This window comes from Gopherus evgoodei, chromosome 12 (assembly GCF_007399415.2).
Source record: "Gopherus evgoodei ecotype Sinaloan lineage chromosome 12, rGopEvg1_v1.p, whole genome shotgun sequence".
Classification (NCBI taxonomy): domain Eukaryota; kingdom Metazoa; phylum Chordata; order Testudines; family Testudinidae; genus Gopherus; species Gopherus evgoodei.
In genome coordinates this window covers 13828653-13851463 of record NC_044333.1, presented here as the reverse complement: position 1 = coordinate 13851463, position 22811 = coordinate 13828653, and the positions used below count along the sequence as shown (strand labels likewise).

The 22811-nt window shown below is 40.4% G+C and overlaps 1 protein-coding gene across 5 annotated transcripts in view; it reads left to right on the top strand.

The window, feature by feature from the left end:
- The window catches only part of FTO (FTO alpha-ketoglutarate dependent dioxygenase), a 335810-nt gene that overhangs the window by 197059 nt on the left and 115940 nt on the right, over nucleotides 1–22811 (top strand). Inside the window, exons 9-10 of one of the 5 annotated variants that reach the window (XM_030582221.1) lie at nucleotides 4145–4220; nucleotides 7334–7357. The exons of the other annotated variants lie outside the window; for them this stretch is intronic. Of the exons in view, the coding sequence (XP_030438081.1) occupies nucleotides 4145–4220; nucleotides 7334–7342 (85 nt within the window). The 3' untranslated portion in view covers nucleotides 7343–7357. Of the gene's footprint in view, nucleotides 1–4144; nucleotides 4221–7333; nucleotides 7358–22811 lie in introns of those variants that run through there. 5 annotated transcript variants of the gene reach the window in all.

The following is a 22811-nucleotide window of genomic DNA, read 5'->3' as shown; positions in this document are numbered from 1 at the left end:
TGGTAGCACATCTGTGTACAGGTGTAAAGTTAAACAAGCCTTGTTGTATTAGAAACCCATTTACTTCCTTCTTGTCTCTGCTCCTAATGTAGTCACTCTTCCTCCATTCTAAGTCTTAGGTGAAAGTCACATTTGGCTCACCTGTATATGTCTTTATCAACACTGTTCATGCTATTTCAAATGAGCACAACAGTACATTAAAAAACATTCTTTATGTGTTAGGTTTTTTGCACATAAATCTACTGAAAGTAGATTGCTGGAATCTGCAAACAAATAGCAGACAAAGTGCTATTTTTTCCTTTGAAAGTCTGCAACTGACAATGTTTTCATGCAGCTTCTTTATTTTTATAGTCCTATTTTTCTATTGCAGAAAAATGCAACTTTACCTTAAACAAAATACTGCTTGTTGTACTACTTTAAAAATCAATATCACAAAAGCAATTAAACGTGAAATAACTTTTAAAGGAAATATTGTTACAATGCTGATCTATTTCCAATGCAAGACCTTTACATTTAAAATGTGTATTAAAAATAATTTGTCACTTACCAGTAGAAGTGTGTAAGTAGGTAGAGTTTCAACCATGCCTTTGATAAGAGGTTACACTCATTGAGTGAAGTCCAAATTTATATTTGTCCTCAATTTTAAATCTTAAAAACAACAACAAAAAAGTATCAGTCTAAGCTTTCTCCCCAAATGTAACTATTCCTGTAGTTCATCTCCATCTTTAGTTCCCTCTGCAAGAGCCTGCAACTCCTTTAATACTCTTACATTAGTGCTTATTGCATATATCTATTCAAACTTCTGACTAAGTCAGTATCTCTGCATCTCTAGGCGAGGTTCAAGAAAAGAGTCCTGCATCCCCATGGAGGGTCCATGAACCTGCCACCCTGTTACAAAGTGATTGGTCTCTTAACTCTTGGCTTCCTATTTATGATTCATGAGTCCTATCAACTGCTGGTCTTCACTTCATCTTGTGTGCTGTTACTCCTGGGGGAATTCTGCACCAAAAAATGCAAAATTCTGCATATTTTATTTGTCAAAATAATGCAATATAATCAGATTGGTTTCACTTACTTTGGTAATTTATTTAAACTACCATACAGAAAAAAAAAATCACAATAGCTGTTCGGCATTTCTTAAACACATGAAAGTTAAGTTACAAATACTTGGTAACCAATACCTTGCATTCCAGTTATAATCCTGGATTTTCATTTAAATTACATTACTTTTATTTTGGTGTTGGGTGTTCTGTAAAGTAGAATGTCGCTTTAAATTGCTCAGACTTCACACATGAAAGTCATACAGTTTTGCTAATCATTGTCCTGCATTTCTTCTTCAAGTGCTTGCTCATATCAATTCCAGTTAGGTGTGTGCGCGCCGCGTGCACGTTCGTCGGAAGATTTTTACCCTAGCAACACTCAGTGGGTCGGTTGGGCACCCCTTGGAGTGGCGCCGCTATGGCGCCGGATATATACCCCTGCCGACCCAGCCACCCTTCAGTTCCTTCTTACCGCCTGTGTCGGTCGTTGGAACAGTGGAGCGCGACTTAGCTGACCTCCACTTCCCTAGCTACTCGTAGTTCTCGTTCATCACTTGTCTTGGTCTCCTGGGTCCCATGGCTGCCTGCAAGTTTGTAACCAAACATGCCAGGCTCCGCCTCCGTCCTCTCCAAATTTGGCTCAACTCGGTGTACCGTTGGGACACGGACCCAAAGGTCACGATAGTCGCCATTCCCTCGAGCACCCTAGGCTCCCTAGAATGGTGGCTAACTTCCTCCCTGGTGTGGGCAGGGATGCCGTTCCATCCGCCCCAGCCCTCAACGTCCCTGACGACGGATGCGTCATCTCTCGGCTCACCTCGGTCACCTTCGAGCTTAAGGCCTTTGGTCTTCTCAGGAGCTGGCATTCCACATAAATGTTCAAAAATGAGAGCAGTCAGCCTGGCGTGCCAGGGGTTCCAGCAGCAGCTGCGAGGCCGTGGTGTCTCAGTGTTTACAGCGAACACAACGGCCATGTGCTACATAAACAACCAGGGAGGGACATGGTCCTCCCCCTTTTGTCAGGAGGTCATCCATCTCTGGGACTTTTGCATAGCCCATTCGATAAATCTGGTAGTGTTCTTTCTCCCAGGCGTTCGGAACGCCTTGGCGCATTGACTCAGCAGGTCTTTCCTCTCTCACAAGTGGTCGATCTGCCCCGATGTGATGCATTCTGTTTTCCAGAAGTGGGGATTTTTCCCCACATAGACCTGTGTGAGAACAGGACATGCCAGATGTTCTGCTCCTTCCAAGGTCTCTCCGCGGGATCGATCTTGGACGCTTTCGTGATGCCGTGGAAGGGCCAACTCCTTTATCCCTTCCCACCGTTCCCGCTGATTCATAGGGTCCTGCTGAAACTCCGCAGGGGCAGAGAGCGCATCATTATGATCATCCAGGCAGCACTGATACACTACGTTGCTCAACCTGTCGATAGCCAACCCAATTACCCTACCACTCCACCCAGACCTCATAACTCAGGACCACGGCAGGCTTCGCCACCTGGACCTGCAGTCTCTTTACCTCATGGTGTGGCTGCTGCATGGCTAAACAGAGGTAGCAGCAAACCTTCCACCTGGTCAACGTACCTGGCCGAATGGAAGCGTTTCTCCTACAGGTGCGAAACGCTTGATCTTACTCCTACTGAGGTCTTGATCCCCTCTATTTTGGACTATCCCTGGCCTAAAACAGCAGGACCTAGCGGTATGAGCGCTGAGGGTACACTTGGCAGCCATCTCTACCTTCCACCCGGGCTAAGGTGGGCGTTCTGTGTTCTCACACTCTATGGTTTCAAGGTTCCTCAAGGGCTTGGAGCACTTATACCCTCAAGTACGCCGCCCAGCCCCAACCTGAGACTTCAACCTGGTTTTAACCAGACTTATGTCTCCCCCATTCGAGCCGTTAGCGACCTGCTCGCTGCTATACCTGTCTTGGAAGACAGTTTTCCTCGTAGTCATTACATCAGCCAGACGAGTCTCCGAGCTCAGGGCTCTTACGGTGGTTCCGCCGTACACTATGTTCCACAAAGACAAGGTGCAGTTATGACCACACCCGGTTTTCCTCCCTAAGGTGGTTTCGGCCTTTCATGCTAACACACTTAACGCAATGGGAGCAACAATTGCACTCCCTGGACTGCTTGCATTTTATATTGAGCGGACAAAACCATTTCGTAAAACCCCCCAACTCTCTGTTGCGGTAGCAGACCGAAGGAAAGGCCTACCTGTTTCCTCTCAGAGGATCTCATCTTGGGTATTGGCATGCATCTGCACTTGTTATGATTTGGCTCATATTTCCCCAAGCCACATCACCGTGCCTTCTACCAGGGCTCAGGCTTCATCTGCTGCCTTGCTGGCTCGTGTTCCTATCCACGAGATCCGTCGCGCAGCTCCATGGTCCTCGGTCCATACCTTTGCTTCGCATTATGCTCTGGTTCAACAGTCAAGAGATGCTGCAGCCTCTGGCTCAGCAGTTTTTACATTCTGCCACATTTCATTCCGACCCCACCGCCTACATAAGGCTTGGGAATCACCTAACTGGAATGGATATGAGAAGCACTCGAAGAAGAAAAGATGGTTACTCACCTTTGTAACTGTTGTTCTTCGAGATGTGTTGCTCATATCCATTCCAAACCCACCCTCCTTCCCCACTGTCAGAGTAGCCGGCAAGAAGGAACTGAAGGGTGGCTGGGTCGGCAGGGGTATATATCCGGCGCCATAGCAGCCCCACTCCGGGGGGCGCCCAGCTGACCCACCGAGTGTTGCTAGGGTAAAAATCTTCCGATGAACATGCACACGGCGCGCGCACACCTAACTGGAGTGGATATGAGCAACACATCTCAAAGAACAACAGTTACATAGGTGAGTAACTGTCTTTTTTTTTAAATGGATAAGTAAAATAGATCCGGAGCTGTAATCTAACCCCACTGTGCCTCTCTGGCACAGGAAAAAAAGTGAGAAAGCACATAGATCTTCTAGCTGAGGATTCCGTTATTGTCATTTACAATGAGGCTCCTTTACTCCACTCTGGCAGAGTAAAGGAGCCGTAATTGACTAACAATGAGAACAATAGTAGCCTGCCTGCTTAGTTGTTACATTTCTTCTCTGTCTCAGGGACACAGCCTGCTTCACACATCCCTACGCCTCCAAGCCCAGGATGCAGCAACAGCAAGCAAACGAGAGGGACAGAGTGAGTCTCTCTCACTTATTCATATGCAGGCATGGGCCCAGCCCCACCCCCTTAACATCTCTCCAGCATGCACGCCCATCCTCCGCCCCCACCCCCACCGCCCACAGTGATCTGCCCTCTGTTGTTGGCTGCTCCCAGCAGACATGCCTGGGCTGCCATGGAAGGGGCATTTGTCCTCACAGATTTTTTGCTTCTCCATTTTTCTGCAGGGGTAGGGTGACCAGACAGCAAGTGTGAAAAATCGGGACAGGGGGTGAGGGGTAATAGGATCCTATATAAGAAAAAGACCCCAAAATCAGGACTGTTCCTATAAAATCGAAACATCTGGTCACCCTATGCAGGGGAGACAAGAAATCTGCAGAAGGTATGAATTCTGCGCCTCAGCAGGGGCACAGAATTCCCCAGGAGTAGTGCTGTGTTTGCTGAAGTGATGATATTTCAGTGGAATGTTGGTGATGTACCTGGTACAAGGGACTGCATCAGAGATGTGTTTTGCTACTATGCTAAATACACGAGGGATCAACAGTGTAGTAAATTTTATGGGATGTAGCCTCATACTTGTGTAATTTATGCAGAAAAGTGATGCCTGTGTTTTTTCCATCTAACTGATACAAAATCAGTATTGCCCACTAAGAATTTTACTCCGCAAAAGGAAGACAAAGCAGCCAGAACTTCAACTGGCCTACTTTACTTGAGTAAAATTACTCACTTGAGTAAATGTCTGCAGGCTTGAGCCCTTGGAGATTAATGACAGCAGTCACCTGGTATGGGAAGAATAAAGAGATATATTCATTTATAAGTCTAAATAAATTGTCATCTAAATATCCATTGGCACAAAAACTAATGTATCAGCCATTCAAAGGTAAGTAATAGGCTGAAACAAAGAAACGCTAATAATGTCTAAGTATGGAATAGTAAGAGCACCTGTTTGCCAGTCATAAATCATAGAATATCAGTGTTGGAAGGGACCTCAGGAGGCAGGGCCAGCTCTAGGCTACAGCGTGCCAAGTGCGTACTTGGGGCGGCACACCGCAGGGGGCACTCTGCTAGTTACTGGGAGGGCAGCAGGCGGCTCCGGTGGAGCTGCCTCAGGCATGGCTGCGGACGGTCCGCTGGTCCCACCGCTCCAGTGGACCTCCCGCAGACACGCCTGCAGCAGCTCCACCAGAGCCGTGGGACCATCGGACCCTCCGCAGAAAGGCCTGCGGGAGGTCCACTGGAGCCGCGGGACTGGCGAGCGGCAGAGCGCCCCCCGCGGCGTGCCGCCGTGCTTGGGGTGGCGAAATTGCTAGAGCCGGCCCTGTCAGGAGGTCATTTAGTCCAACCCCCTGCTCAAAGCAGGACCAATCCCCAGCTAAATCAAATATTTATTGATGAATATTTATTTCCTCACATATATGTCTATGTTGTTATAAAGTTCTTACCACACTGTTTCTCCCAAAGAGTTATTTGACTTTGACACCTACACCTTTGTGTTTGGATAACTGATTATTTCCCCTTAGTTTCAGTAACAAGATCCTTATTTCATGTGTCTGAGCAAACCATTTCTACAAATGGTGCCAATCGCAGGTGCCAATCGCAGGCTGGTTTTACAAGCTGAGAAACCTAGTCAAAAGTGTGCTCCATGCTTGCGTCTCTAACTGCCATTATGAGACCTTGCAGAAAAACGAACATTGCATGGCACCTGGAGAAATGAACCCACACTGCTCCATAAACCTGATATGGGCAGGAGTTAACAATGTGATTAGTGGACTGATGGATGATGCACAGTTCTGTGCCTCAATAGCAGCTTGTTCCCAGAGGGATTTTTCTGACCTGCTAAAATCATGTCCAGTCCTAAAACAGTTAAAGGTTGTCTTTGCTATTTGCCTTGGAAAATTTGAAACCAATCTGGGGTAGTGAGAGAATTTAACAGTTTTCAGAATATTATATATCCTGATTTTAAAAAAAACAAACCACTTTAAGCAAAAGAGTGTAAGGGGTATTATATCCGGTATCTTAAATCTCCGCAATTTTGAAAAAAAAATAGGGCTCAATTTTGGATATGTAAGGTTAGGGCATCCAGCTTTGCATTTGGATTCACACATCAGCCTTTAGTTCCTTAAATTCACATTATACTGATTAAGTGCTGATTTGTGCATTGCAGGGTATTCTGCCCTTTGTGCCTTTAGGTCTGGTTGACACTCAAAAGCTTTCCCAGCTTGTGAAAAACCCATACCCTTAACCAAGATAATTATGCCAACTGAAGTCCCAGTGTAGACAGCATTACACTGTAGGGTGACCAGATGTTAAGGGGAAAATATCAGGACCGCCGCAGGGGGAACGTTTTTTTTTCTTTTTTCCACTCACCCATCCAGGGAGTTCGGTGGCAATTCGGCAGAGAGCCCTTCAGTCACGGATGGTCTTCGGCGGTATTTTAGTGGCGGGTAATAAACCTTGCCACCAAAGACAGAAGCACCCGTTGCTGAAATACCACCGAAGACTGTCCGCGACTGAAGGACTCTCTGCCGAATTGCCACCAAAGACCAGGAACAAAATATTGGGAAAATGGCATCCCGACCATACTCTGGGCGGGATGCGGGACAAGATCTTCAAAATCAGGACAGTCCCGATTTTATTGGGTTGTCTGGTCACCCTATTATACTGGCAAAAAAAGTCTTTTTGATTGTATAGCTTATTTTGTTTGGGGAATTGGTATAAAATAAACTATACCCGCAGAAACTTTTGCCCATATAAGCTGTACTAGCTGGGTTTGCCAGTGTAGCTATACCTAGTGTAGACATAGGTCTAAATGACGGTATGTGGCCCACAATGTGAGAAGAGCACACAGAAAGGCTTCCCTTTTGTTTTCTAGGGGCACGTAAAAATTATACTGTGTTCTATTGTGCTTTTAGCAACAGCTACACTCTGGGGGTACTGCAGAGTCACATTCCCCAGTGGGGGCAACAGGAAGCATTGCTCAGTGAAGCTCTCAGGCACACAAGGGAATATGGCTGCTGCTAGGTCCCTAGCATACAATCTCCCTGTGTGGCTGGCCAACTCTGCTGGTCAGTGGGGAGCCAGAGGAAAAGGAGGAAGAGCTATGACCTTGCTTCCTCCCTGTTTTTTTTCAGGGTATCTAGTGCACTGAAGAGATGTCAGGGACTGAGATTATGGTCAGTCTCTGAAAATGAAAGGCATACCCAAGGTTGGTAAGCTTCTTGTATCCTGCTCTTCTTTTGTCCATCTTTGTAGAGGCAGCCGCAATCTGTCTCAAAACATGTAACAACATAATTATTAAAAACATCAAAAAATGAATTCAGCCTAAATATTTCCTAGTGCAAATAAAAGAATGTTGGCAAAGAAGGGCTCCTGAAGCAAAGATTTAACCAAAAGACAGCAAGGAAGCTAAATAAATGAATCACCAGCGAGTTTTGTGGCGCTATGTGTTGAGAGTTAGAACTATTTAGAAAAGACTGGTTTGGTCCTGCTCCCATTAAAATACTGTTGATTCCCAAGGGAGTAGAATTGGTCCATTATGTAAATTTTTAAAGATTAAATGGAAAGAATAGCATGCTTTCTGGTGAATACATATTTTAGAATGGGTACTAGTTTAAAATGAATGTATCTCTGTCAAGTAAATATGTACTACGGTAATTTTAAAAAAATATTTATGTTATCCTATTATAAGAATCATTGTGGCCTAAGCAATTATTAACATGTGATTTCTAACAAGAATGGTTGAGAAGGATTTTAGTATATTTATGTATGACAACTTGTATAGGATGAGTTTATAACAATAAAAGAATTACAAGTCCTTCTTTTGATATAATTCTCTTAGCTCTTATAGAGTTTGCTGATTTGAACATAATTTCAACAGTAACACCAGTTCTCTGAATTAGTAATAATTAATTTCTGCATCCCTCTAGCATTCAAGGACAATATCTTATTAAGAGTGACATTTCATTTCACGGATCCTAAAAAAAAAAGTCCCATTATCTTAAATTAATGTCCTTCATATCACTTCTATTAATATGGTTTGTTATAACTGGAGAAGCATAATTTGTTCTATATTTTATATATATTAATAAGTATAACCATCTGCATCAAGTAGCGAGCAGAGGAGAGGAATCTCTTTAAGTAAGGCTTTGATCTTATGAGGCTGAATCATAACTAAATGTACTTTTCATGCTATTGTTATCCAGAAAACACCTGTGTTTCTACTAGTTTTCATATTCAAAGGTCTGTTTTATTTTACTTTAAATTTAAAGCTCTTGTATCTCATGTCTGTGCAAATAAAGCTCCTCCAGCAAACCAGCCAGGAAAACATATGATACCATTTGCAATTGCAGAATGTGGCATGCTGTTCTTCTGTAATTATAATGGCCTGAGCAGTGTGGGGTTGGATAGCCTTCCTTAACAATCATTAATCTATTGAGTCTTAGTTACTGTGGCCCATCTTGGAGAACAGCAGTCCTTGGCGTGAGGCACCTTGGGCTGTGAATTGGTTGTGAGCAAGGGATAGCCTTGTTTGTTACATTCTGCTGCTTGCTGTTCCCTGAGGAGTCTGGGAAGAGATTTTTTTTCATCTTTGTGATTGCTGTTTGCCCTCTCCCTCGCTCTCCTGTTTGTCCCTTTATTTCTCCTTGTTGTGAAAGTTTCTTTCTGTGTGACTGGGAGTCTGTTTAGCAGACCATATTGCGAGTGAAGGCGCATCGTTTGTTGCCTGATTTTGGCAACACTGGGCAGTCAGCTGGGATGTAATTAAGACTCTGAGAACAGGCTGTCTTCTCCACAGGAAGGGCATGTTAGATGTTGCTGGGATTTGGGGCTGTCAGTTTGGCCAAGGCTGAAGAGTGAATGCTAGGGACAGTGATCTTTCCTTTCATTTATAATCCCTTTATGTACAGTGTATGCACTTGGCAAAGTTTACATATAACCTAGTGACTGGAGCATACAAGCCAATGCGGCTAAATTAGCATATGTTACATGTATATTTTAGTAATATTTTAAAGCAAGTGAAAATTTCCAAAGTGAATTATGCATGTATGACAGAAATAGGGTTGTGTTGCACTGGGTGTCAAATCCCACAACTTTTTGTCAAGACCATGGATTTTACATTAAAGAGGCAGAGAGACTAAATGAAGTAAAACAGTTTTAATTTTTAACGGTTTGGTCAAGCCCAAGAAACCACTCTCTGACAGTTATAACTGACATTTGAATAATTGGATTAATTTAGAGAGGAGAAAATCCTGTATTGATAGTTATGCTTGGTCTATATATTTTTTTTATTTAGGGATGGAGTTGAGTGGCTTAATTATTTAAAGTTCACTTCGTGCAATACAAAATACTGCTCTTCTGAAACTTTAGACTGAATTGCAGGAGGAAAAAAAATCCCGCGTAAAATATTTCATTTTCTACAGAAGCAAGCTTAAGAAAGCATTATAAAACATCATTTTCCAACTTGTACATTACATCAGTATAATGTAAAGAAAACTCAAAGAGATAAAAAAGTGTCATTTGTGGCCTAAAGCACTAATTTCAGAGATGCACAAAAGTCAGTGGACCAGATTCTGATCATCTTTACACAAGTATAAATCCAGACTAATAACATTGACTTTAGCATTATCCCAGATTTATGAGGAAAGTGAAATCAGAAACTAGCCCAGTTTTTTTAAAGCAGTATCACATTCCTTTGGATTCACATTAGATTTCAAGTCTCTGTTCATAAGAAAATTAACATTAAAATGAATAATAGTTATGAACTAATGAGCCTTTCCTGATAATTCTGTTAATGAACTGCTTTTACTAAATTGTGGCATAAAGCTAGAAGGGCTAACTATTGAAATAAAGAGTCTAGAATACTGTTTGCTGCTGGCTTTATCATTGTTTTACTCAGCGGGACATTGACAGATATTAACACTCAGACAAGAAGTGTTGATCCACTGTTTATGATATTAACACCTAGTTAGAGAAGTATAAAACGTGCACTTGGAATCCAACACACAGACATGTACCTATGCATTCGGATAGGTAGAAATGTTCATTTAAAGGTTATAAATTTCACTCGAGCTTTGGTAGTTGTAAAACTATTGCACCACATTTAAAAACAAAACATAACAAGTAAACTATATCCTTAGTATGCTATAGTACCTGCCATGTTGCACTTATATGTTACACCATCAGAAATTATGTTAATAAAATAATATTGTGTAAGAAAGGACAATCAGTCTTACATTGGAGATAAGAGAGCATATTGTTTAAACTAATTTTGTACATTTTAGTCTTGAAAACTTCTAAACATTATTGAAATGCTGTATCGTTTGCTTTGCAAACGGGGTAGTCAGGCTTCCTTGTAACCAGACTAGCAATCCTTGGGGGATTCTCAAAGCTTTTTAAAATTATGGTGGGTTTTTTTTCTGGGTCAGTCTAAGTCAGTCCCAAGGGTGAAGTTGCCATCTGTCCTTTATATTAAAAGAATCGCCTATATTATATACCTGATGTTCTTGTCCCAGAGATAAATGTTGTTAATTAAAGGACAGCATTTGTCCTTTATGTAGAATAAAGATTCTTTCCAGCTTTAATAATTTCTGGGTTCTGTACGTGCCTGTAAGTATTGCCTAACCTAAATGTGATTTCTTATTAATTCAAAATCTTTGGTACATGTGGGGAGTTTAGTCGATAGTTTAGTAACCCAAACAGGGATATACCATCATTTCAGACACTGATGGTAGAACAGAGGATATAGGTTTTTGATGTACAGTAGTTAATTTATTTGAGGCAAATCCCCATTTGGGAGTGTTGCCTAAGAAAGGACTGCAGGTTTCAACCCTTTATAATACAATTTTCTCTACCTCCGCCTTCCTAACTACCTCCTCCCAGCATGCACTTGTTCTTGAGCAATGCTGCACCTTTTCATCTAACCCTATATCTTTAATGTCCATTATACCCCCAACACTCCTTCCATTTAGTGAGCATCTCAAGGTTATACTTATTTGAGAAGTTCCATTCCAAACACAAACTACCCATGTTCTATAACAGCATATTTACATGAGCCAGGCAATAAAGAATTTTATTCCTATTCTTGTTCATGTGTCCGGAGGGGTTTTAGTAGAATCTTGTAAATGAGGATTTCTCATTAGCAGAGGGGCATTAAGAAGAAGAAGGAGTGTGCCTTTGTGGTTGTAGTGGTCAGGGGTGGCTCTCTATATTTCGCTGTCCCAATCACGGCAGTGAGACAGGCTTCAGCAGCATGCCTGCGGGAGGTCTGCTGGTAATGTGGTTTCAGCAGCATGCCTGCGGGAGGTCCACTGGTAACGCGGATTCGGCGACATGCCTGCGGGAGGTCTGCCAGTCCCACTTAGTGTGCTGGTGCCTGGAGCCGCCCTGGTAGTGGTACCTCTGGCCCATGGTCACACTTAGTAATTCAATCACCTTTAAATACCACTGGTTTTTATGCTGTTTTCTGTCAGGATGTCTCAGGATTTTCTTTTTTTATATTGCATCCTTCTCTTGCCTGGCTGACTTGTAGCTTATAAGCTGTTCACTCAGGCAGTGGGCATTCTCTGTGTGCCTCCAGAAAGTCCCTAGAAAGTTGTGGGTACCATCATAAACAATTTAATAATTATTATTATTTTAATCTGTTATTAGATGCTTGCCATCTTCATATATCTTCTTTCCTCTCTTAATCTTGTGTGATATGGAAACAAAATACAGAAGGTGAACCATATCAGAGTTCATCCACGTGCCATGAAGGAAAACTAAGATCTATATTCTGATTGCTAGGCCAGATTCTGATGTCAGAGGAACTCCACAAATGTCTCAGAATAGTATCAGTTGTGGAAAACATTTGGAAGCAATAAACTGGGATCTTAATTCCAGTAAGCAGGAGGCTGGTACGTCCCTTCTGAATATCATGTGTATGGTCCATGGAAAGAGGAGTATGCAGAATTCTCTCACAGTATTTAGGATACAAGCGTCATAAGCATAGTGACAGATATTTTATTTCAATCCCTTGGAGCTGATGGACTCACAATAGCTCACAAAGCTATGTCTCCTGTGCAGAAGCTCAAGTCACGGCTACCACAGCCTCAGGTCAGCGAGTTATCCCTTATAAATATCTTTTTTAATTAATGGAGATTCCTTATAGTGATTTAGTTTGCTTTTTTAAAGTAAGAAAATCTGCAAGTCTGTTACATTCTTAGGTGTTTTTTGTTTGCTCTGTCCAAATTGATTGCGGTAAGTGTGAACAGTGTTCTCTGAAATTTCACACATTAGAGTAGATTGAGAAATTATTCCAGGGGTAGGATAGAAAATGGTTATTGGAGCTGTGGTTCAGTCAAAGTTAAAGGCTGGGCCAGTTCCTAAGGAATTCTCTGGCAGGACAGAGTAGCCATAAATCCAGGGATGGCCACCTGAGGATTTCCTCTGCATGGTGGAGTGATCCGGTGATGTAAAGGTGACACAGTGAAACCTGTGCCACTCTTCCTCTAACTCTGTCTTTATGCCGTTGGTGACCCCCACCTGCTGTAAGTGCCACTTGGGCACAAAAGTAGAACAGCTCTGAGATCAGCCTCATGTTCAGGAGTAACATAAAGATGGGTTCATAGCTACCTTTTTCCCTTCTCTTTCAAGCTGCACCAAGCTCAGGAGGGACACAAGCCAGGATATGGTCCCTGTTGTTAAGAGAGCTCATAAAAAAAAAAATCGTAGTTAGACAAAGATGTAAGTTAAAAGACAGTGTAAAAACCATTTGCCTAATTATGAGAGTGAGTAACTGGCAAATTAATTTCTTGGTTAGAACACAAATGAACATGCAAAGAATTCATCTTTCAGCAAATAAAAAGGTGTATGTTGACAGATGAGGCTTGTTGTTTTAAATGACCATGTTAAAAATTATGCAAAAATATGAGTAACTCACAAATAAAACACAGCTGAAGGATATAGCAACCCTGAACTGATATTACACTGCAGGTTCATTTTCAAAGACAATCACTACCTAGCAATTCTGAAATGCTACGAGGTTGTCACTGACATTTTGTGTACAAGAGATAGTGATAAATGGATTATTTTAAATGTCATTCTACAGCTTCTTAGAGTTGCAAGTTAGACTTCTAATATACAGTTGTTGGTTAGCATATACTTCACCAATCCTTTGTGATGAAATAATCTTCCCAAGTTGCATGCGGAAATGTCAGTTCCTTTCTTCTTAAAATCACACAATATGCATAACAGAATGTGGAATCATATGTAACTGTTTATAGAAAACTTCCCCAAGAATTTCTACTATCCAGTAGCATTTCATATCATATGTTTAACACTGGCCTTGTTACTTTGTGTTTCCCCTCGGATAATATTGATTAAACTGCAGAAGGTGTCTTTGCAGTTAATGGGGGGCACACTTTAAAATTTAGATCATTAACATTTAAACAGATTTTAATTGTTAAGCATAACAAATTTATACAGATAGGTTCAATTGCTTCAATTAATTGACATTTACATGTTCAGAGATCTTTTGCTGAGGCTATTCTCATAAAACTTTAAGGGTCCCAGGAGTTCTCTATGCCATTCTTTCCATTTTATGTCTTCTGTTCTCTCCATATTATTTCTTTGAAAGTGCTGGGCTCTTTCTAACTGCCAGTTACTAAAATCAAATTTCTTTTAGCCTTTTACATGGAGAGGTGTTCAACCAGTGGTCCAGGGCCTCCTGGGGGGCCATGAGCAGGTTTCAGGAGGTCTGCCAAACAAGGCCAGCATTAGACTCGCTGAGACTCAGGACGTCCCACTGCATGGGGCAGAAGCCCAGGGCTCTGAGCCCTGTCACCTGGGGCTGAAGCTGAAGTCTGAGCATTGTAGCTTCACAGGGGGCCCCTGTGGTCTGAGGCCCCAGGCAATTGTCCTGCTTGTGACCCCTAATGCCAGTCCTGGCTTTTATATGCAGAAAAACAGTGGTTGTGATACAGGTGGGCCTTGGAGTTTTTATAGCATGTTGAGGGGTTCTCAGAAGGAAAAAGGTTGAGAATCCCTGTCCTAGAGGACAGTGTTTGGACACTACACCAGAGTCTGCTGCCCCAAGATCCAGAGGATGTCTCTGCTGTTCTCAGGGCATCTTCAGGTTACGGGAAAGTAAGGTCCTTGCCTTTTCTGTTAGAAGCAAACCACATTTCCACATTCTCCTGTCTGACGGAAACTCAGTGACTTTCAGCTCATGGAGTTTTCTGTTCCTTCTACATTTTTTCTGGCGCAGGGTTCTGGCTCTTTTTTCAGGATATTATCTTGTTGGATGTAATCACTATTTTATACATTCAAAGTATATTGATTTTACTACACCTCAACTATGAGGACATAATATGGGGTATCTTTTTAAGCAGAAAATTACTATCAAGTTAACCATAGTACCTAATCAAACCATTAAGATAATACTAAATTATGAACCCACTACAATTATATAGAATATAAGTGGAGGGAAGGGAACTGGAGGTGGAATATCTCTAGCTCCATTATGCTCCATAAAATAGTATAAAATGGAAAAATAGCAAATGCATTCCTCTCTGTTTCTTTAGAAACATTCTGGCCACTACTAACTGCATATATATAATTCCAAATATGTTGATAGAGGATACACTCTATTAATGGAAACTTGGTCATGTACCTTGGGATAGTCTTCCAAGTCACCAAGCCCATTGTACAGTGACAGAGAAGGGAAGAATTGGAGGGGGCCCAAGGAAGAGAGTGCAGTTTGGTCATACATTGATGGCAAGACATCCAAGAAGTGATGTCGGGTGGGGGAGGGAGTTGAGGTCTGGGCTTGAGTGGATGACAACTAGGTCAGGAATGGAGAAAAAGAGCTGTGAATTGTTGCTATAAAGTTGGTAGTTAAAGCTGTGTGAATAGATAGGATCACTTAGAGAAAAGATATCAACAGAAAAGAAGAATGGACTAAGGAGAGATCCCTGTTGGTCAAGGGAGGAGGAGGACCCTCTGAAACAAACATTGAAAGAGTGATCACTGATGTGGTTTCAGAGACATGAAAGACAAGGGATTTAAGATTTAATGAATGTGTGATCAACAGTGTTGAAAGAGAGTTGGAAGAGGATGGGAATGGAATACAGACCTGGGATTTGGCTAGGGAAATAAGATTAGAAACTTTGCTGAAAGCAATTTCGGGGCAATGGAGAAGGCAGAAGCCAGATTGAGTATATCCGGAAAGGAATTTGAGGGGAGGAGCTCGAAGCAACATTTGTAGATGTTCAGTGGGCGGAAAGATGAAGGGAGTTGCAGCAGTAGTTAAAGAGGAAGTTGAGGTTTCAGAGGGGTTTTCCAAGGATAGGAGAGACCAGGGCATGCTTCCGCCTTAAGAGGAGCTTGCTATAGCAAGCAAAAGGTTGAGGAGGAGAGAGGAGAAGGGAAGGGGTGAGTAAAGTTAGTAGCCCAGAGGGGATATGGTCAAAGGGGCTTGATACTGGACTCTGCTGACCCAGTTACCACTAACAGGGTTTCTTGAGGAAGACTAGCCTTGTCCTTGAAGCTGGAGGTAGGACCTGTCTTATGGAAGACAACTTGTGTCAGAAGCTGGGGTGTTTTTCTTGGTAGCTAGTGATTTACCCTGCCAAGTTGGATTGATCCTAGCTGTGGCAGATAATCTAGGAAAAATAGCAACCACACTATGATGGCTCTCCACAAATCTTTGATTAGCAGGCTTCTATCCAGAGCCTCTGCCTTCAGTGGTGATAGGATCCATTTTGTGAGGGAAGGACACCCTCATCTGAAAAGGGAGCAAATGTAGATGAAAAATAAAATGACTTCTTCAATAAATAAGTGTCTTTTTCCTGTAATAATATTCTAGATTGAGAAAAATTAGAATGGAATGCACTAGAGATTAATATAAGGAAAGGCACTACAATTTTTTACATATACACATGTGCACTCTGTTTTATGCATCTGTTTCTGAAGTTAGAAACTGGTAAGAAGACAGAACAGTTTCAAGTATGGAAAGTGTAAAATGTACTTTTACATTGCAGCATCATGTTACTTCAGGATTTCTGCTAACTTGAAAATAAGAATATTTGCTCCAGAGGGACTCAGATCCACACATAGATATTTTATGAAGGAAATAAATATTTTAAAATGCAAACACCAGAGTGTGCTGGTCCTTCAAAACAGGGTCAGAGACTTGTTCATATTTTAGAAGTGTTGTTTTTTTAATGTATATCACTACAAACACTGAGCCTTTCATGATAAAATAACTACTATGTTACTTTTGCCAGTTGAAAAAAAACATACAGAGCTCCTTTTTGTTTCTAAAGATCACAAGATTTCTGTAAATAGTGTAACAGGGCTTTGCTATATTGGGGAAGATGTAAGTTTTTAAAAAGTTGATTTATTCTATCCGGACCGCACAGAGGAGACCACCAGAATAGCATCTGACTGACAAGTTAAGTCATGTTACTTTTAATGAAGATAATTTCCTCAATGAAAGCATTGCTACGGCTTTGCTCATCTTAAGGCAAATGCACCTTTTCTCCAGTTGGTCATTGTCTCTTTACCGCCAAAATATTTAACAAAACACTTGGGGGACCATATTGTGTCTGGTCTTAGCAAGGATGTGCAAAGGGGACAGAGGAACCAAGTGCTGTTCACAGGAGCCAGGGACATTTGCAGTCCCTGCAGTCTTCTGACTACCATCAGGTAGAACCTCTGTGTGCTCTAGGCAGGCTAAAAAGGGAGCTGAGAAGATTCAGAGCCATCTGAATCTAGCACAGATACACACACTAGATAGTGGAGGTGTTGTATTGTGCTACTTTGTAATGAGTACTGCAATGGCCTGCTTCTCTTTGTGCACCGCAAACTCAGAGTCATTGTGCCTGACTGTGTTATAATGCATCCTGAGGTTCCTTACAAACCCCAAAGTAGACCTGTGGTTTTGCTTGCCTGGCCATTAATTTTGACACACATTTGGTTTTTTTAGGCAAGAATCTAGATGTACTTTGTGCACCCATGTAAAAATTGTCTAGCTAGATTAGCTCTTTGAGTGGTTTCTAGACTGGTGGTAGGTAAAAGCAACAAAGGGCTAAACTGCAATAATGTACAGAAAAAGAATATAGACAATGGAGTCCATAAAAGGAATTTTTTCTCCATTCGTTTGCAAATAATATCCTGTTTGTTGTGGGCCTTATTCTGACTGCAACGAGGTATTGAGCATCCTCCATTGCTGTTGACTTAAGTCGGAGCTGAGATTGCTTAGAATCTCAGAGGATTGATCCGTATCAATTAGAAGTCACAAGGTTTTCAGTTTAAACATTATATGTGTGTGGCAACAGGAGGATTGAACAACTTCTGTAGCTTCAGTTCTTCACTTAGCTCCTCCTGTTGCTATCAGTACTGGTGATAGATAAACCGCATGTTCAACTCTGCCATTTCTTAGAATTTGCTGTGGTGTTGTTCACGATTAAAATTCTAAGAGACGTAAGAGAAGAGCAAGGGGTGCAGCTTATCAGGGAGGATTCTCCCAGACTGAAACCTGGAGACTTGTAGCTGTCATTCTGATGTATTGCTGTAGTATCAGCAAAATGATTCCATTGAAAAGTGAGCTTTTTACAAAGGAGGGGCAGGATTGCTTTTAAAAATATTTATAAATATATAACAATTTTTTCCTCTGTGTGTGTGTGTGTGTGTGTGTGTGTGTGTGTGTGTGTGTGTACAAGAAACCAAAATGGTTTAGGGGCAAACACTAGAAGCTCATGATAAGAGAACTTAGAGAAAAAAAAAGACAACCCCAAGCTTTAGCTATGTAAAATATGGTTTAATCACTGATTGCATAATCACCTCTTAGAGAGGTTAAGTCCTCAGGCAAAGCAGGAATATTGTTACTCTGACCTTTTGTTTGGTATTTTTAGTTTCTTTTTTGTTGAACATCTGCTACCTTTGCCCCTGCTCACTCCCCCAATCTGGGATTCTGGATGGAAGAGGCATAAGTAAATAGTTGATTCCATTGTCCTTTTTCTTCCTTCATTTTGAGTGGAGTAACTATGGGGTGTCCACTCTTTCGTTGATGTGTTTGCAGAGTAGGAGTACTTGTGGTACCTTAGAGACTAACAAATTTATTTGAGCATAAAACTATTTCCCCATGTTTATTCCCCCACCCCCACCACCTACAGTTCCTTGTCAATTACTGGAAATGGGCCATTTTCATTACCACTACAAAAAGTTCTTTTTCTCTCCTGCTGGTAATATCTCACCTTAACTGATCACTCTCCTTATAGTGTGTATGGTAACACCCATTGTTTCATGTTTTCTGTGTGTGTATATATATATTTATATCTTCCTACTGTATTTTCCACTACATGCATCTGATGAAGTAGGCTGTAGCCCACAAAAACTTATGCTCAAATAAATTTATTAGTCTCTAAGGTGCCACAAGTACTCCTGTTCTTTTTGCAGATACGGACTAAGATGGCTGCTTCTCTGAAACCTTTCCAAAGAGTGTGAAGTTTAGTTAATGAACTAACGCCGCTAACGAATGGCCTCCAGGTATTAGAGGTGGCAGTTGAATCTGAATGTTTGCTTCAGTATTATTCTGAACAATTATTCAATAACTGTTATAACCCTTTTGTAGTATAAAAATAATTGCTACAAACTCATAAGCTTTCACAAGTTCTTACAAAGCCATTCTGATCAGCTAAGCAAATGTTGCAAAGAGTCATACAGAAAACTTACCAATGAAACAGAAACATAGGGGACAAAGTAAAGCAATTCTGCAGGTATGAAGGGGTTCAACACATGCCCACACATGCACATGGTGGAATCTTTCCTGCACATTGTCCATTGCACACACCTGCACAGCACACTCTTTCAGTTAGTCTCTCCAACCTTGATTACAATGAACTGGAACAACATGCTGGATATCTTAAGTTTGGTGTGGTGTCAGCACTGGAGATGGCAATTCTAAATGAGGTGGGATGCTTGTGCGCTCATTTGCATGCTGCTACACACAATGCATTTCTATTCAGATAAGAAATAATATTGCACTCACAAGGTACAGTGGGAATTTTGCCATTGACTTCAACTGAGCAAGGTATTTACCCAGAATGCCTTTCATCCTGAAATGCTTTAGGAACACCTCACATAATTCCCAGAGCAAAAATGTATTCACCTCTTGGGTGAAACCTAGCAAATGCTTAATAGGACACAGCCTCCCTGCACAACTTTTTAGGATGGAAATAAAAATACTCCAAGACTATCCATTGAAACTCCTGTGAGAATTTAGGTAGGCAAACTCTAATTACCGGAATAGAAACTTGGCTATGACGGTGGGATAAAAATTGGCCTCTTTTTTTAGAAAATTCTATGGATTTTTAATGATCGCAAGTACCTATCTTGTCCTGTCTTATCTGAAAGATGGAAATTTTTACCCTTTTCATTTTTGAAGGGTATGAATACTAAAGAGATCAAGAAATTGTTTGGCCTTGTGTGTACTTGTATAGTCTTTTCTGGTCAAGAATTCTTTTGTATCTTCAATTTTAATGACAGAAAATTAAAAATGTATACTCTTATTCTTGTAGATACATTATTATCTACAATGAGATCAATTATCATATTTAGTTTATTTTTTCTAAGTTGACAAATAATCTTTTTCATGGTCAGATGTATTATAGTCCAAATAAAAACTTTCTTTTCAATATTCATTAGTCTTGAAGCAGAAGATCTAACTATCTTATCTAATCAAAACTTTCATCCAACTCATGCTGTATGAATCTCCTCCAACATTTTATGAATAATGTAATTAACTAACAAGCATAAAGTTTAATTTAGAGATCAGTAATGGAGAATGTATAGTTAAGTTAGGCTTTAGATTCAAAATCAGTTGCTTCATAATACTGGTTATAGATTTCAGCATCTTCTCTCCACCTTCCATAAGAGCAACCAGTGACTTAAAAAGAAAAGTAAACAAAAGACAAATACGAGAGAAGAGTGAGCAAACAAACAGTTCTAGAAAAGTGTTTGAGCAAAGTAATCAGGAGGATTCACAGAAGATTGAGGATTCCTGTTACTCTTTTCTTAAAGCTATATTGTAACTAGGGCTGTCAAGCGATTAAAAAAATTAATAGCGATTAATCACATGATTAAAAAATAATAGTATACCATTTATTTAAATATTTTGGATGTTTTATACGTTTTCAAATATATTGATTTCAATTACAACACAGAATACAAAGGGTACAGTGCTCATTTTATATTTATTTTTTATTACAAGTATTTGCACTGAAACCCCCCCAAAAGAAATAGTATTTTTTCAGTTCACCTTATACATGTACTGTATGCAATCTCTTTACCATGAAAGTCGAACTTATAAATGTAATTTTGTAAAAAAAAAACCTGCATTTAAAAAAAATAAAACAATATAAAATTTTAGAGCCTGCAAGTCCACTCAGTCCTATTTCTTGTTAACCCAATTGCTCAGACAAATAAGTTTGTTTACAATTGCAGGAGATAATGCTTTTCTGCTTCTCGTTTACAATATCACCTGAAAGGAGAACAGGCATTCTCATGGCACTGTTGTAGCTGGCGTCACAAGATATTTATGTGCCAGATGTGCTAAAGATTCATATGTCCCTTCATGCTTCAACCACCATTTCAGGGAACATGCGTCCATGCTGATGATGGGTTCTGCTCAATAACAATCCAAAGCAGTGCAGACCAAGGCATGCTCATTTTCATTATCAGAGTCAGATGTCACCAGCAGAAGGTTGGTTTTCTTTTTTGGTGGTTCAGTTTCTGAGTTTCCACATCGAAGTGTTGCTTTTTTAAAACTTCTGAAAGCATACTCCATACCTCATTCCTCTTAAATTTGGAAGGTACTTCAGATTCTTAAACCTTGGGTTGAGTGCTGTAGCTATGTTTAGAAATCTCACATTGGTACCTTCTTTGCGTTTTGTCAGATGTGCAGTGAAAGTGTTCTTAAAATGAACAACGTGTGCTGCATCATCACCTGAGACTGCAGTAACATGAAATATATGGCAGAATGCTGGTAAAACATAGCAGGGGACATACAATGAAGGAGTTCAGTCACAAATTTAATTAATGCATTATTTTTGTTAATGAGCGTCATCAGCATGGAAGTATATCCTTTGGAATGGTGGCCGAAGCATGAAGGGGAATATGAATATTTAGCATATCTGGCATGTAAATACCTAGCAATGCCGGCTACAAAAGTTTGTCTGAGCAATTGGCTGAACAAGAAATAGGACTGAGTGGACTTGTAGTTTTACATTGGTTTTTTTTTAATGCAGTCATGTCACACACAAAAATCTACATTTGTATGTTGCATTTTTATGCCGAAGAGATTGCACTACAGTATTTTTATGAAGTGAATTGAAAAATACTATTTCTTTTGTTTATCATATTTACAGTGCAAATATTTGTAATAAATAATATACAGTTTGATTTCAGTTACAACACAGAATACAATATATATGAAAATGTAGCAAAACATCCAACATATTTAATGAATTTCAGTTGGTATTCTATTGTTTAACAGTGTGATTAAAACTGCAATTAATTGCAATTAATTTTTTTAATCATGATTTTTTTTTTAGTTAATCATGTGAGTTAACTGTGAATAGTTGACAGCCCTCATTCTAACCAGAGTTAAAGTGACATTCATGAAATTTAAAAAAATGAATGCAAGATTTCACCAAATGCCTTCATTTCCCTTTGAAAAGAATCATGTATTTTTGTGATCACAAAACCTTGAATCTGCACGGGCCAACTTGTCATTGTGCTCTCAGATTCCCAACTGCGTGTGCAGTTGCCCAGTCTGCATCCAAATGCAAGTTTTTGGCCATGTCATGGTTGTGTGTATTTGTGTTTGTGACCATGTCCAGCCTTTGATATCTTAGCCCTGTGGAGTAAATTTAATCTCAATGTTTGTTAGCAGGTTTTTTTCTTTCAAACTAAGAGAATGAGACAAAGCACAATGAAGTCAATAGGGAATCTTTCCATTGAGCTCAGTGTGTTTTGGATTAGACCCATAAAATTTAGATTTACTGGACATACAGCATTTGCGTAGTGAAAGGTGGAAATGAATATGGTACTCTTTTAAAGACTGGACTCCTTCGATAAAAATAATAAAAAAAAATCTGTGCTCTGATTTAACTCTTAGGACCTAAGTCCTGATTCTAGCTCAGAGAGGCCTACCTAAAACTATAATCAAGCTGATTGTATTGCATTGCTATTCTAATTTCCAATTTGGGATTTTGCTGCATAATCTCTACTACGGTGTATCTAATCTTCATGAAACTCAAAGTCTTCATATAAACTTTGTGGATTTTCCTCCATGTGTCTTTGCTAAACTGAGATGTGTCTTCTGGCTGAGCTGTAGAGACATTAAATTACTGAGTAAATCAATACAGCGTTGTAATATCACTGTATCTTTTTCAAAGAGCAGCTCAAATTTTGTATGCCATAGCTTTGATCCTTTTCATTTAATTCTAAGTACACTTGTTATTATAGTAACTGTTGTTTGTATGTTATTTTAGCTTTTTACTTAAGTAGCTATTTAGCAATTTAAATGAAAATGTAATTAGCTTGCATCTGTTTTACATGCATGTAATA